The sequence below is a fragment of the Astyanax mexicanus genome, chromosome 22 (genome assembly GCF_023375975.1).
Source record: "Astyanax mexicanus isolate ESR-SI-001 chromosome 22, AstMex3_surface, whole genome shotgun sequence".
Classification (NCBI taxonomy): domain Eukaryota; kingdom Metazoa; phylum Chordata; class Actinopteri; order Characiformes; family Acestrorhamphidae; genus Astyanax; species Astyanax mexicanus.
Window position 1 is genome coordinate 28,192,131 of NC_064429.1, and position 14,624 is coordinate 28,206,754.

Genomic DNA, 14,624 nt, shown 5'->3' on the forward strand with positions numbered 1-14,624 from the left:
GGAGTAACTGTTTATGGAAGGCTTTGCACTAGATTTGCAAGCAATGTTACCTTCTAATTTGTTGTCAGGTGGAATCTCCCAGGAAGCAATATTGTCCAATGTGAAGTTTGCTAATGCCCCTTTTACCTTGAGTCTGATTGCAACTCCTCCTTTCATCAAGCCAACTTTACCATACAGCATCCGAGTAAGCCATGTTTGCACACCATTAATAAAAAGCACTCTAACAAAGCATTCATGTAGTTAATCACATTCATAAAAATGGCATTTCATTTAATGAGTTAACCCTTTCCAAAAATTTCAGATTTACTGATAAAAGACAAATTACAAACTAGTAACATCTCAGAGTCGAAAGCCAGATGCAAGTGCTGGGCAGTTTTAATTGAAGCCGGCATGACAAAGAACAAAGAGAACAAAGGAAAACATGGGGTATATATACATAGACACAGACAAGTTACACTTGGGGGAGGTAATGAGGGGGCTGGTTCACAAACTGCACAGCAGAGTACAGTGATGACAGGGCGTGACAAGGGCAGAGACAAAACAGCAACAAAACAGGGTCATGTGCTTAAAGAGCACATGAGGAAGAAATCAAAACAGGCTGGGGAAATGACAGACAGAAAAGCAAGACACAAAATTGAAAGACCAAGGAAGGAAGAAAATGAGACAGACAAGGACTAAGGTGTCACCCAACCAGTCAAATCATCAGTGTTTTTTCCAGGCCAGTCAAAGTGTCTACCATCATTTTTTCATGTTTAGGTTTAGCCTACATGCACTGTGGTTACTCACCGTCAGTTTTTAGACTTTGCTTCATATATACTGTATTCAGAGTTGTTACTAGTCATAGATTTCCAATTTTTGCCTTATAAAATGTATATATTTTTGGCTTTCTTATTATTTTTGTAAATTATCATTAAATATCAGAAAATGAGTAAATCAAAACAAAGGGCCTCATTTATGAAGTATCGCAAAGTTAATGTACTGATCTAAGATCACCTCTTATCAGCTGTCTAATAGAATTTAGTAAACTGATCCTAGAGCAGCATTCTTACTCCGAGAAGTTTGATAAATATAGGCCCAGGTTTGTAATAGTGACCACTGTGACTGAAAAAGTTCATAAATCTGTACATAATAAGTGCTACTCCAATTTGATTGAATAGAAACACTGTAAAATAAAATCTAATACAGTTATTTTCCTTTTTGTGTAAGTAGGTCTTGGTGAAAGACCCTCTAGGTGAACCGGTGAGTGGAGTAGGAGTGAAAATGAGGGGAACTTTAACAAACACTAATCAAGAACAGGAGCCGATACGATTCCAAGGATTCCTGAATGAAATAACTCATTCATCCCAGAAGGACGGGGTTGTATATTTTATTTGGAACACTCCTGGACATGCAGCAAAAGCTGATTTTACTGTGAGTAAAGATGTGCTTGCCATTTTACTAATGTCACTGAATGTCTCTGCAGATGTTTTTGGGTTTCTTGATGTTATTTAGATGTAAAATGTATACAGTTAAATAAGGAACCATTGCAGTATGAATGACAAGTTTGATATTCTTATTATATTTCTTGTCAAATCTTTTTACTATTCCTTATTAAGTGTTGAAGCACTAAAGCTAATTGCAAAATCCTGGCACTGTGTTTGATCCCCGCAGATGTCTATATTATGTACAGTTGTGGTCAAAAGTTTACATACACTTGTAAAAAAACATAATGTTATGGCTGTCTTGAGTTTTCAATAAGTTCTACAACTCTTATTTTTCTGTGATAGTGATAGATACATGTTTGTCACAAAAAACAGTCATAAAATTTGGTTCTTTCATAAATTTATTATGGGTCTGCTGAAAATGTCACCAAATCTGCTGGGTCAAAAATATACATACAGCAACAAAATTTGTCAATTTTGGTGATGTAGCGAGTTGTGTCAATCAAATTAGCTTCATGTCATGGCCTCTTCACTTCTTGTAAGTGATTCTGATTGACTACAGCTGTTGACTTCTCATGAGCCCATTTAAATAGGGCTCATTTGACCCAGTGATTAGACTCAGCTACAAAAGCTACAATGGGAAAGTCAAAGGAACTCAGTGTGGATCTGAAAAAGCGAATTATTGACTTGAACAAGTCAGGGAAGTCACTTGGAGCCATTTCAAAGCAGCTACAGGTCCCAAGAGCAACTGTGCAGACAATTATACGCAAGTATAAAGTGCATGGAACAGTTGTGTCACTGCCACGATCAGGAAGAAAACGCAAGCTATCACATGCTGCCGAGAGGAGATTGGTCAGGATGGTCAAGAGTCAACCAAGAATCACCAAGAAGCAGGTCTGCAAGGATTTGGAAGCTGATGGAACACAGGTGTCAGTCTCCACAGTCAAGCGTGTTTTACATCGCCATGGACTGAGAGGCTGCCGTGCAAGAAAGAAGCCCTTGCTCCAGAAAAGGCACCTTAAGACTCGGCTGAAGTTTGCTGCTGATCACATGGACAAAGATAAAACCTTCTGGAGGAAAGTTCTCTGGTCAGACGAAACAAAAATTGAGCTGTTTGGCCACAACACCCAGCAATATGTTTGGAGGAGAAAAGGTGAGGCCTTTAATCCCAGGAACACCATGCCTACTGTCAAGCATGGTGGTGGTAGTATTATGCTCTGGGGATGTTTTGCTGCCAGTGGAACTGGTTCTTTGCAGAAAGTAAATGGGATAATGAAGAAGGAGGATTACCTCCAAATTCTGCAGGAAAATTTAAAACGTTCAGCCCGAAGGTTGGGTCTTGGGCGCAGTTGGGTGTTCCAACAAGACAATGACCCAAAACACACATCAAAAGTGGTAAAGGAATGGCTAAACCAGGCTAGAATTAAGGTTTTAGAATGGCCTTCCCAAAGTCCTGACTTAAACCCCATTGAGAACATGTGGACAGTGCTAAAGAAATGGGTTCATGCAAGAAAACCATCACATTTAGCTGAACTGCACCAATTCTGTCAAGAAGAGTGGTCAAACATTCGACCTGAAGCTTGCCAGGAGCTTGTGGATGGCTACCAAAAGCGCCTAGTTGCCGTGAAAATGGCCAAGGGACATGTAACCAAATACTAATGTTGCTGTATGTATATTTTTGACCCAGCAGATTTGGTGACATTTTCAGCAGACCCATAATAAATTTATGAAAGAACCAAATTTTATGACTGTTTTTTGTGACAAACATGTATGTGTTCCGATCACTCTATCACAGAAAAATAAGAGTTGTAGAACTTATTGAAAACTCAAGACAGCCATAACATTATGTTTTTTTACAAGTGTATGTAAACTTTTGACCACAACTGTATATATTATAATTAATAATACATTTTGTGTTTCAGTTCGAGACCGCTGACCCGCAGTACCCTCCAGAAAGCCAGGCTCAGCTTCAACTCAAAACTGAAGTCTACCAATCTGTCAATCAACGCTTTCTGTACATCGATTTACCCTCTGAGTTATCTTCATTTGAGGTGGACAGCTATGCAAATATCAAGATCTACTTTTCTTATCGTGATTATTTGCCACTGAAGTCTTTCAATTATCAGGTAAAACAATCTAGAATGCACTGAGAGTTTTTTTTTTTTTTTTGCATTTTACAACAACTACACATGGTTCAGTACAGATTAAGTAAAGTACCTGTGTTTTCAAGAATAAAATTAAATATAAAATATATTTTTTGTGGTGAAACTGAAAGTGACAAATGCACAAAAATGTCATGATAATACCATACAGTGTTTTTTTTAACTATCTCTTTTTTCACTCACAATTTCATATTATTTATGCGAGAAGAGTGCAAAAATGAACTTAAACCTGCTGTTAGATGGCTCTCCCTGCCAGCTCCCTTACACACTCCCCCCCCCCCCCCCCCGCTGTGTATAGAGCAACACTTAACATTAGCAGAAACACTGCAGTATGACTTAAATAATAAAACAATATACTGTTTAATAAGGTATTTAAGTGAAGACTGAATAATTTATACAGAACAAGGTCTAGTTTATTTTATGCTTATTGTACTGCTTGTGATGCATTTTGTAACTTTGCTTAGAAAAGTGCTATATAAATGAATACTTCATAACTTACTTACAAAAGTAGGATTTGTTTGCCATTTTTGGTCAAATATTTTAATTTGCCAAACATTATGTATTATAAGGCCCTTGTTCATTCTTGCCCTAGATTGTCTCAAAAGGCAAAGTTGTGAAGTTTGCTACAGTCCAGCGAGTAAGTGAGAAGAGCCAGAACATCAACTTCAAGGTGACGGCTGATATGGTACCATCTGCCCGCCTGCTGGTCTATTACATCCTGTCTGGAGAGCAGAGAGCCGAACTTGTGGCTGACTCCGTCTGGCTGGACATCAAGGCGAAATGTGTCAACAGTCTAGATGTAATTTCAGAAGCTTTATATTTTATTTTTATAATTTAACTGGCACTGTAAAATCTTAGAAATTAAGGTTGCAAAATGAGTCATTTGGTGCCATCAAAGAATACATTGTGGTTGTCACAGGAACCTTTGGTTTTACAGTATTTGCATAGGACACTATAAGTTTCTGTAGACTGTTTAAAGATAGTCACACTTGGACCAGGGTAATGGTTTGGTTAAGGAAAAAATAGGGAAAATATTATAAACACTTAATCAAATAGAATTAATAAAGTTAAAGTAAGTAAAATTCTATAAAGTATCTATAGTGTGCAATCCAAATGAACTGTTAATGAATTCTCTAATAGATTTTTTTTCTGAATGGAGTGTAGGCCTATATTTTAACCACTTATGGTCTGGGGTTTTCATGGATTTTACAACATAAAGAGTATTATTTGGTAATTATGTGCAAAGTAATGAAAACTATCAGAGTTGGGTCTTTTTTTACTTTATCGTCACCTAATAAAAATTTCCTTATTTCTACCAGTTTTTAGATTATTGTCTTGCTGAATTGTTTTTTTCTTTTCCTCCTAGGTAAATCTAGCAGCCACAGACAAGGCCTACAAACCTAAAGATAAGCTCCAGCTCTCAGTGAAGACTAAGAGTGATAGTCTAAGTTCTCTGGTGGCGTTGTCAGCTGTGGATATGGCCCTGTACAACCTGCGATCCAATGATAAAGACCCAATGAACAAGGTCAATATACTCACTTTTATTTTCACTTTTTTGATCTGAGGTATACACTCAATACTTTACGACAATAAAGTTTATCATCACAGTCCAATGAAAAACAGGTATTTATATTTTTGACTATTTTTATTTTACTACATCAGTGGTTCTCAAAAACTGTGATACATAAAATAAACGCATGCACTTTAGTTCTTTACTCTGATAACTACAGTACTATAATTTTTAACAACATTAACATAGAACCCTGTATCACACCACTATTCAGTTTCTGTGTTAGGATTAGATGATGAATAATGGACCTATGGTTCAATGGAATGCCATGTAATGTAGACATTGTAGTTTATTGCAGAGACATAAAAATCAGTCAGTTACATGTTTTTCTCAGGGCAGCGATTATATAACATTAAAATATCTGGATGCTACTATGATCAGGAGAATGCTGGTTTGAATCCCAGTCATGCAGCTTGCCATCAGCTGCCAGGGCCGCGAGAGAGCACAATTGGCCTTGCTCTTGCTGGGTAGGTAGATGACGCTCTTTTTATTCATCACTCCTAGGGTGATGTTGATCAGCACAAGGCATCTGTGAGCTGATGTATCAGAACCAAGTCACTGCACTTTTCTCCGAGTGTGTTGTGATGCTACTCGACAATGCTGCATCAACAGCAGTTGGAAAAGAGGCGGTGGCTGACTTCACATGTATCGGAGGAGGCATGCACTTGACTTCACCATCACTAGTGATAGGGGATATACAGCTGACTAGCAGCTGAATGAATGGGACAATCAGCCTAGCAAAATTGGTGAAATTAAGAAAGAAAATGGATTTCATTCCCACAGGTGCTTCGACACTTCGAGCACAGTGACCTGGGCTGTGGAGGAGGAGGAGGCCGAAACAACATTGATGTCTTCCACCGTGCTGGTCTAACTTTTCTCACCAATGCTAATGTCATGCCCTCCACTGCAGGTAAATAATAATAGCCTACAGTGTGTACCTGGACACATGGTCTACAGGTGATGGGTCATTATGCCTGGTTAATAGTGAAGCTCAGTTGCATTGTCCTCAAGAAATACAAGTCACATATGTCACATTCAGTCCTAACCTTGTCTCGTCCTCCATTTGAGCAAATCAAAAAGTAATACTTTCCAGGATTTGTGTTGAACAGAGTTGGCCTTGTTTTCCAGATGAGGCCTGCACAGCTGCGGTCCGACCCAAGCGCTCCACTCCTTCCTTCGTGGATTTGTTGAAGGAAAAAGGTGAGTTCAGGTGTATTCTTAGATTGATTTCATTAAAAGTATTAGAAAATAATGTAATAATTATGACTTTTTATAATATCTTGCCTGATTAATAGTCAGAGTCAGAAAATACCTAGATATTTTTTACTCAATTGAATACTGAAATCCAATTACATTTATTAAAATTGTACATTTTTCCATGGTTAACAGTAACTTATTATATGTGAAAGGGAATTATTATGATAGTGGGCTAAAAAAAGTATGTTTTGTAAGTCCCTTTGTATTGAAATTCCAGATGAGACAAAACTGTGGTCAGAACAAAACGCTCTACTATACCACTGAATGATCAGTTTAAGCAAAAAGTTAAGTGTGTTTCTGAAATATTACAGTTGCACAATATATTATTCTTGGATGCTTTTTTTGTAGGGATGCACTGAAATTAATATTTTGGGCTAAACTGAACATGTTTTATATTGATTTTGACCCCATTGCATAAATTAAAAAGCATAAATTACAATATATATTGGTCCAGCTTTAAAAAATTACATTCTTCTGTATATTCTATTCAACCTCAAATTATTTTGGTTGTCCTAACATTCAGTGCATCCTTTTTATTAATTTTGAATATGCACACATTACTGACGTAACCCAGAGAAGCAATTTAATTACAAATCTAATGATTGTTACATGTTACAAAGCATACACCTTATTACCTTATCCTAAACCTAGACCATTTGTATCTATGCTGCATACATACTCCATAGTCTAAACTAGTTAGTGTTAGTATCTAATCTTATTTCTTAGTCTTATTTCAACCTAAATTTAACCCAAAATATGTTATAATGTGACCTTCCCCACAATGTAGCCATCATGTAATGTTTTCTTAATTCTTCTTCAAATACATGGCAGGCAAAAGAGTACCACCAATAACCAGGAGCTGTAGTGTGAACTGTTAAACACTGTTTGTTTATCTTAAAAAAAAAAAAAAAAAAAATATATATATATATATATATATATATATATATATATATATATATATATATATATATATATATATATATATAAATATATATAAAATATCTTTAAAAAATGTTTATGTTTTTATGTCCTGCAGCCCAACAATACAAGCCATTTCATTCATGGTGCTTGGCTGGAACTGACAATTTCCCGACTTTGGAGACTTGTCTTCAGCGCACCCAGCGACTGAAAGTGGAAGACAAAAGATGCAAACGGGCGTTTTTAGAATGCTGCCTCTTTGCCCAAGACCTTCGCTCAAAAACTGAGGACAGGATTCATTCAGGTATCGTTTTGTTATGATTGAATTTATGAAAACATTTCAATAACTTGTCTTCTTCTAAACTATTTAATGAAAAGGTGACTATTAGTGTTGTTTGCTGAGTTCAGAAGTGGAGTTCCTGGAGGATGTGGCACCAGTGCAGGTTCACAGCTACATTCCAGAGAGCTGGTTGATTTCATTAAAAGTATTAGAAAATAATGTAATAATTATGACTTTTATAATATCTTGCCTGATTAATAGTCAGAGTCAGAAAGTACCTTGATATATTTTACTCAGTTCATGAAATCAAATTATATTTCATTGCATTGTTTCATGGTTGACAGTAACTAATTATATGTGAAAGGGAATTATTATGATAGTGGGCTAAAAAAAGGATGTTTTTTAGTTCTCTTTTATTCAAATTCCAGATGAGACCCACAAAACTGTGGTCAGGACAAAACGCTCTACTATACCACTGAATGATCAGTTTAAGCAAAAAGGTAAGTGTGTTTCTGAAATATTAGTGTTGCACAATATATTATTCTTGGATGCTCATTTTTTGCTAAACTGAACATATTTTTGGCAGGTTTATATTGATTTTGACACCATTGCATACATTAAATAAATTACAAAATATTTTGGTCCTACTTTAAAAAATTACATTGTTCTGTATAATCTATTTAACCTCATTTTTTTGGTTGTCCTAACATTCAGTGCATCCTTTGTATTAGAGTTTTGAATATGCACAAATTACTGACGTAACCCAGAGAAGCAATTTAATTACGAATCTAATGATTGTTATATATTACAAAGCATACACCTTAATACCTTATCCTAAACCTAGACCATTTGTATCTAGCTGCATACACACTCCATAGTCTAAACTATTTAGTGTTAGTAATTAGTATGCAATTGAGAATCAGCCATAAACAGCCATAAACACTAACCCTAACACCTTAAACTAAATCCAAACTTAACTGACTACCCATATGCAAAAATTGTAATCTTATTTCAACCTAAACTTAACCCAAATATATGATATAATGTGAAGTTCCCCACAATGTAGCCATCATGTAATGTTTTCTTAATTCTTCTTCAAGTACATGGCAGGCAGGTAGTGTGTATTTGGCAAAATAGCACCACCAACAACCAGGAGCTGTAGTGTGAACTGTTAAACACTGTTTGTTTGAAATATCTTAAAAAAAATGTTTATGTTTTTATGTCCTGCAGCCGAAAAATACAAGCCATTCCATTTATGGTGCTTGGCTGGAACTGACAGTTTCCCGACTTTGGAGACTTGTCTTCAACGCACCCAGCGACTGAAAGTGGAAGACAGGCGATGCAAGCGGGCGTTTTTAGAATGCTGCCTCTTTGCCCAAGACCTTCGCTCAAAAACTGAGGACAGGATCATTCTAAGTCGTTCAGGTATCGTTTGGTTATGATTGAAGTTATGAAAACTTGATCTCTTATAAAACAATTTAATCATCAAGAGACTGTTAATGATGTCTGCTGAGTGCAGAAGTGGAGTTCCTGGAGGACGTGGCGCCAGTGCAGGTTCGCAGCTACTTTCCAGAAAGCTGGTTGTGGGAGGAGCATGCAGTTAGCAGGTAAGAACAATACTAAAACCTTATATACTATTTTTGTTATCATTTAGATTCATATTATCGTATTTATTGTATAAGTCTTATTGCTTTTTTTATGTAAAAAATGTATATATTTATTGAATTAATTATTTAATTATTTAGGCCTCATAAAAAATCTGATACCCTGATGGACACATAAACAGTATATTAGGCTGATGATGTGCATACATTTCATTTATTAGTTTCAGTTTTTATACAGTTCTGAGTCCAATATTCTGATTTTCAGTATTTATGTCTTCGTTTAACATGGTATTGTTTTTTTGTAATAAAATGTAGAGGAGCATTTAAATACACTGACCTGTCAGCCTTGAAGATATACAGTGGATGTACTGTTGATATGTATTACAGTGTCACATTTAAAGAAAGAATGCAGTAACATCATATAACTGTGAGATTGAAAATGAAAGTGCATCTAAAACTATATAAATTAGACCTGTGAAGCTGTAGCCTTTGTAAAACTATGTTAAAAGTAGCTTAAATATTATTCTTCCTCATTATTCACTGTATAAACAGGTATTTAATATATTTATAGAATTTTTATAATTTGTGTTATACAGACATAAAGTTCTGGCAAAAAAATAATAGAGCACTTCAAAATGATCATTTTCTTTGATTTTACTATTTATAGGTTTATATTTGAGTGAAATGAACATTGTTGTTTTATTCTATAAACAACTGACAACATTTATCCTACATTCTTTCATTTGGAGAAAATGAGAAATGACCAAAATAACAAAAAAGATGCAGAGCTTTCATAATTTCAGACCTCAAATAATGCAAAGAAGATAATTTTATATTCATTTAGAAACAACAACACTAATATTTTAGGAGTTCAGAATCAATATTTTGTGGAATAACCCTGATTTTAATCAAAGTTGTCATGCATCTTGGCATGTCCTCCTCCACCAGTCTTACACATTGCTTTTGGATAACTTTATGCCTTTACTCCTGGTGCAAAGATTTAAGCAGTTCAGCTTGGTTTGATGGCTTGTGATCATCCATCTTCCTCTAGATTACATTCCAGAGGTATCAGCATAGGTTTGATAACTCCATATTTGTTTACAATATGACATAAAAAAGAAGCATGTACAAAGAACTATAAAGTCGCCCTAAAACAGAATCCTGTGGAACATCATGAACTGGCATATGTATTGTCGTGATGCTTATGCTTAATTCCTAACAATATTGATGGCTCATAAGAATATCCTGATATACTGAGTTAATCACTTTAATCTTAAAAGTACAGGAAACTGTCAGAAAGATTTCTTTAGCAATGACTGTGAGTTTGTATATTGCCTATAGCAATGCTGATTCAGTACTGAGATCTGATCTATTTATACTATACTGCCTGTAGGTCTAGATCACTAAGCATCACTAAAAGCCTTCCAGATTCTCTGACCACATGGGAGATGAAAGCTGTTGGGGTGTTCAACAATGGTAAGATAAGACAAATGCTCTGTTGTAGCACCACCAGGTGGTGAAAAATGGAGGTACATGTAGTCAGGAATCCTGATTTTACAAGATCTGCTAACTACACACATTTGTCCTTGCTTAGACACATGCAAGACAGGAAATAAAAAGTAAAGCTGGGAAAAATAAGTAAATATGATAAATAGTCAAAGAATTCCAAACCATGAGTAATTTTTCTGATTGTTTTGAATGAGTGCAAAAGGGTGCAAATTCAGATAATGACCCATAAATGACCTAAATTGTATTAGTTAAGACTTTAAGAAGTGATTAATCAGACTCTTTGCAGGGATCTGTGTGGCCGACCCTGTGCAGGTGCGGGTGACCCAGGCGCTGAGTGTGGATGTACCGCTGCCATACTCCATGGTGCGTGGGGAACAGATAGAGCTGAAGGGCTCAGTCTACAATCAGAACGACATAGATACAACAGTAAGCTTCCCAATCGTCTGACTTTAACAGACCAAATCCCAGATTATTTGCCCATGTGCGGCCTGTATGGGTATACCACGATTTCCATGTTGGCCCCACAACGCTGTCATCTTAGCAATAGGAGATATTTTGAAGAATCTAAAATATAAAACATATTCTGATTTGTTTGACATAAATAAGTCCTTATGTTTTTCTTCATACTTTGGATAACTTTAGTATTTATTAATCTCCATACAGAAAACTGCAGTTATGTAATTACATCAGAAACACATTTAGGCAGTTTAACTTATGCAATGGTGAAAACCTTCGGCATTCAGAATTTGTACTTAGCCCTAATGTTTTTAGTTTGGATTAAGCTTTGGCCCAATGAATGCATTCCTAATCATAAGTGGACCTTCATAAGAAACCCATTGTAGCTCATTCACCCACTCTCTCACTCATTCATTCACTCATGTTTAGAACTTTATTTGTACTCAGATAGCTTTTTGTGCTTCACATCAGTAACACTGTGTGTCCTAGTTTCCAATGGCCTTTAAATTGCTTTAAATGTGATATTATGAACCTTTTATGCATCATACATTAACTGTATGGTTTTGATCAACTGTCAGAAGATAAAGAATCTGTACCTGTCACCCATCCTCTGTCTCATTCTTTCTCTTCTCTCTCCCAATGATCAGTTCAGTGTAACTCTTCAGGCAGCAGAAGGAGTGTGTGTGTTCCGTGGAACACTGCAGAATGAAGATGGAGATCCGCATGTAAACAAAGGAAAGATTAGGGCCCGTTCTGTAGAGACGGTCCGATTCTTCATCATGGCATTGGAAGTGGGAACTCATGAACTCAAATTCACCCTCACGACCACGTCTGCAACAGAGATACTGGTCAAAAAGCTTAGAGTTGTGGTAAGAAAGCATTCAGTGAAGCACTGGAAGATTTGGTATCTTCAGTTTGTTGTATTCGAATACTGTAAGTGCTATATTTTACAAATATATAATTTTTGTCCAATAAAGAAGTGTCAGCTTATGCTGCAACTTCTGCCATGCTGCATGTATAGCTATTTATTTATTATTACTATATCTGCAATGTTTTCAACATCTTATTCTTTCTCTTCTCTTCACCCTTTGTAGCCAGAAGGTATTAGAAAGGAAACTTGGATTGGAGGAAGGATTGATCCACAAGGTGTTTATGGTAAGAACTTTAATGTCATGTCAATCTCAGACAGAAAACGTGCAAAAAAACATCTCAGTTTTTACAGTATTTGGCTTTTTAACATTATTCCATTGATTCATATATACAGCTTCTCTGATTCTCCCAAAAAAATATTGTCATTTAGAGCATTTATTTGCCATAAAAGAGAAATAAACAAAAAATAACAAAAAGGATTCAGAACTTTCAGACCTCAAATAATGCAAAGAACACAAATTCATATTTATAAAGTTTTAAGAGTTCAGAAATCAATCTTTGCGGTAAAAACCTTGGTTTTTAATCACAGTTTTCATGCATCTTGGCATGTTCTCCTCCACCAGTCTTACACACTGCTTTTGGATAACTTGGACGCCACTCCTGGTGCAAAAATGCAAGCAGTTCAGCTTGGTTTGATGGCTGTAATTGTCCACCTTCCTCTTGATAATATTCCAGAGGTTTTCAATTTGGTAAAATCAAGAAAATGCCATCATTAAGTGATCTCTTATTTTTTTCAGAGCTGTATGTATAGTTTAGATACATTAGTGCCATATTTTCATACTGGCTGCTGTATATAGGCCTAAAAGTAGGGTAAGTAAGTGGATATATACAGTACCAATCAAACGTTTGGACGCTTCTTCTCATTTAATGCCTTTTCTTTCTTTTCATGATTTGTTACATTGTACATTTTATATTTAAGCTATACAGAAGCACATACAGAATTATTATCTGTAAATAAAAAGTGTTAAAAAAACAGAATATGTTTTATACTTTAGATTCTTCTAAGTAGAACATTTACAGTATCTTTGAGGACAGATCTGCACACTGTTAGTATTTTAATCTCAGTGTCTTCATGAGGTAGAGTCACTTGGAATAGTTTTCTCAGAGTCTTGACGGAGTTTCTGGAGGTGCTGAACAATAGTTCACGCTGTGAAGCTCCAGCTCATCAGTTCATCAGGTTTAGATCAGGGATTGTGGAGGACAAAACACTTTTATACTGTTTACTACATAATTCTGTATGAAACCCTTAATGGATTTGATGTCTTTAATGGTATTATTTGAATGAAATAAGAAAATAAAGACAAGCACTGAATGAGAAGGTGAGTCCAAAGGTTTGACTGGTACTGTGTGTAATGCACAAAAATATGCAGAAATATTTTTAAATGCTGATCAATAAGATCAAATTGAGATGTTTGTACAGCTTGGTTTACATAAAAGGAACATTAATACTTTATGAGTGTTTACATTATGAAGCCTCCAAAAGTACATGAGGGTTGCATTTTAAAACACATTTTAATTGGTTTTCTTGTGTAGTTTACTGGTGACAATTTGAGATTTTTGAAGGCAGAAGAAAATGTATTCATATTTGGGCCTTTTAATAAAACCACACTCAATTTTCTATCAGGGAAAATTGTGAATCGGGTTGAGATTGGAAATTACAACCCTAAGAACCTGGTGCCAAAGTCAACTGTGGATCGGGAGCTAACTATTAACGGTATGTTTTTAGGAAGATCCTTTACTTAAGCATCCAATTCTATAATTTCTAGCAGCAGTCAGCTCCAAATATTTATGATATTAATATTAATTCTGTTCAGGTGAGCTGCTGGGGGAGCTGCTGTCGATCATTACCGACCCAAAAGGGATAATGAAGCTGCTTACTCTGCCCAGAGGCTCAGCGGAGGTGGAGCTCTTAAGTCTTCTTCCAGTATTTTATGTGTATGATTACCTGGAGAGGGCTGAGGAGTGGGGGCACGTGGGGGATATCAGCAGCGCTGGTTTAAAGAGAAAGATGGAAGAAGGTAAGAATTATTTTTTATAATAATAATAAAGTAAAACATTATTTAAATGTATTTCTAAGTGTCCCTTTGGATATCTTCAATGTTATTTTGCCCATCCCCATTGTCATTGTGGGTATCTACAAGTTTCCTTTTGGGCATCTCTAAGTGTCTATTTGAGCATCTCCAAGTGTCCACTTGGGTATCTCCGAGTTTACTTTTCGTCATCTCCAAGTGTCCCTTTGAGCATCTTCTATTGTCTCTTTTGGGCATCTCTAAGTGTCTCTTTTTTGGGTATATCTAAGTGTCCTTTTGGGCATCTTCAATTGTCTCTTTTGGGCATCTCTAAGTTTCTCTTTTTGGGTATCTCCAAGTGTCCTTTTGGGCATCTCCGAGTGTCCTTTTGGGCATCTCCATTTGTCCTTTTGGGCATCTCCAAATGTCCTTTTGGGCATCTCCAAGTGTCCTTTTGGGTATCTCCAAGTGTCCTTTTGGGCATCTCCAAGTGTTCTTTTGGGTATCT

The 14,624-nt window shown here is 36.0% G+C and overlaps 1 protein-coding gene across 3 annotated transcripts in view; it reads left to right on the forward strand.

The window, feature by feature from the left end:
• The window catches only part of c5 (complement component 5), a 40,093-nt gene that overhangs the window by 8,288 nt on the left and 17,181 nt on the right, over positions 1-14,624 (forward strand). The window contains exons 10-26 of one of the 3 annotated variants that reach the window (XM_049470478.1): positions 69-184; positions 1,210-1,410; positions 3,344-3,547; positions 4,176-4,382; positions 4,950-5,108; positions 5,937-6,063; positions 6,282-6,353; positions 7,447-7,632; positions 8,037-8,108; positions 8,839-9,033; positions 9,128-9,215; positions 10,606-10,688; positions 11,008-11,147; positions 11,825-12,046; positions 12,272-12,332; positions 13,732-13,821; positions 13,922-14,125. In XM_049470478.1, the coding sequence (XP_049326435.1) occupies positions 69-184; positions 1,210-1,410; positions 3,344-3,547; positions 4,176-4,382; positions 4,950-5,108; positions 5,937-6,063; positions 6,282-6,353; positions 7,447-7,632; positions 8,037-8,108; positions 8,839-9,033; positions 9,128-9,215; positions 10,606-10,688; positions 11,008-11,147; positions 11,825-12,046; positions 12,272-12,332; positions 13,732-13,821; positions 13,922-14,125 (2,427 nt within the window). The remainder of the gene's footprint in view (positions 1-68; positions 185-1,209; positions 1,411-3,343; positions 3,548-4,175; positions 4,383-4,949; positions 5,109-5,936; positions 6,064-6,281; positions 6,354-7,446; positions 7,633-8,036; positions 8,109-8,838; positions 9,034-9,127; positions 9,216-10,605; positions 10,689-11,007; positions 11,148-11,824; positions 12,047-12,271; positions 12,333-13,731; positions 13,822-13,921; positions 14,126-14,624) is intronic. The other 2 variants (XM_007243862.4, XM_049470479.1) reach the window with 2 other exon arrangements.